A 1,214-nucleotide genomic window follows, 5' to 3' on the forward strand; every position below is an offset into this window, starting at 1 on the left:
CTGCTGAATCACCAGAGAGTTTGTTTCCCTCAGTTGTCTGATCATGTTTAAGCATCAGCTGCATCATCCATAGTTTATTCTCATTGAACAATTTTTTACATTTTGCTCCTTTCCTGAAACTTTTTAAGGAGCTGTGTGGTTCCTTGGTGCACAGGCTTTTCCTGTGTTGGGAATGTGAAGTGACAATTTTAGAGATCTTTCTTGGCTCCTTAGTTATGAGGATGGAGGTGTAGAGGGTTTTAATGTTTTTTATTTATTTGTTTAATTTTTGGACATGTTAGAGTTTTCAGAAACCACCCCCTCTTTTAGATATGTGGAGATAAATGTCCAGAATAATTCATAAATTTTACAACTTTTATATGCCCCTTGAAAATAAATCTTTAATCTGAAATTCTGAGCAGGGAAACCACCAAAGACTTAGATTTTTAGTGTATCATTGTTCTTAAGATTAGATTTCCTCTGCAGGGCCTAATGAGAAGGGCCTGGTGAATGATCATTTTCATTTTAGAACAGGGATAGCTTTTAGAAAATGAGTAGGGGAGTAGGAGAAGAATAATCAGTGCAAATCAGAAAAGAGTAACTGGTGGAAGGGAGTCTGGTGGTAAGGCTGGTGCTTGTGTTGGTGTGTGTTCCCTCTGAGGAATTTTAACTCCTCAGAACTCTCTCCAGTGTGCACAGAACATGGGGTGTTTCCCTCCAGTCATGTCATTGTGCACAGAGATACTTTATAAGCCTTTAGACATCCTGCACTCTTTGTGTTCTACATCCTTCTCCCAAGCAACAACCTAACTATAGTTTCAATCTTCAATATCCTTCTCTGACAGATGTTTTCTGGCAAATGTCTTCCTGCCTTAGTGAACCACCCCTCAAGAAGCAACAGGACACCTGCAGGAAGTGAATCAAGACTCTGGAGCAGAAGAAAAAAAAAAATCCTCACCTGCTTTAAAATAAAAATAAACAAATAAAGAAATAAAAGTACTGTTGGGAAAAAGAAAAAGAAAAAAAAAAAAAAGGAAGGAGAAGCATTTCTTTCTGTTTGTTTCTAGGTGTAAAATTTTAATAATTAATGCAGAATTCTGTAATCATAGTGGCTAATGTTTGAAAAAGCTATTGCAGTGAGTCTGTGATGTGCTCGTACAGCCTCTCCCTGGCCGTGTCTGTCGTGCTGTGGGTCGCCTGAGCCTGTCCCTGGGGCCAGCAGGGGACACACTTGC

General features: G+C 39.2%; 1 protein-coding gene across 1 annotated transcript in view; it reads left to right on the plus strand.

The window, feature by feature from the left end:
* Positions 1 to 948, plus strand: part of NDFIP1 (Nedd4 family interacting protein 1) — a 31,816-nt gene extending 30,868 nt beyond the window's left edge. The window contains exon 7 of the mRNA XM_010001243.1: positions 825 to 948. Within this exon, the coding sequence (XP_009999545.1) occupies positions 825 to 898 (74 nt within the window). The 3' untranslated portion in view covers positions 899 to 948. The remainder of the gene's footprint in view (positions 1 to 824) is intronic.
* Positions 949 to 1,214: the final 266 nt, after the last annotated feature.

This window comes from Chaetura pelagica, unplaced genomic scaffold (genome assembly GCF_000747805.2).
Source record: "Chaetura pelagica isolate M959 unplaced genomic scaffold, ChaPel_1.0 scaffold177, whole genome shotgun sequence".
NCBI lineage: Eukaryota > Metazoa > Chordata > Aves > Apodiformes > Apodidae > Chaetura > Chaetura pelagica.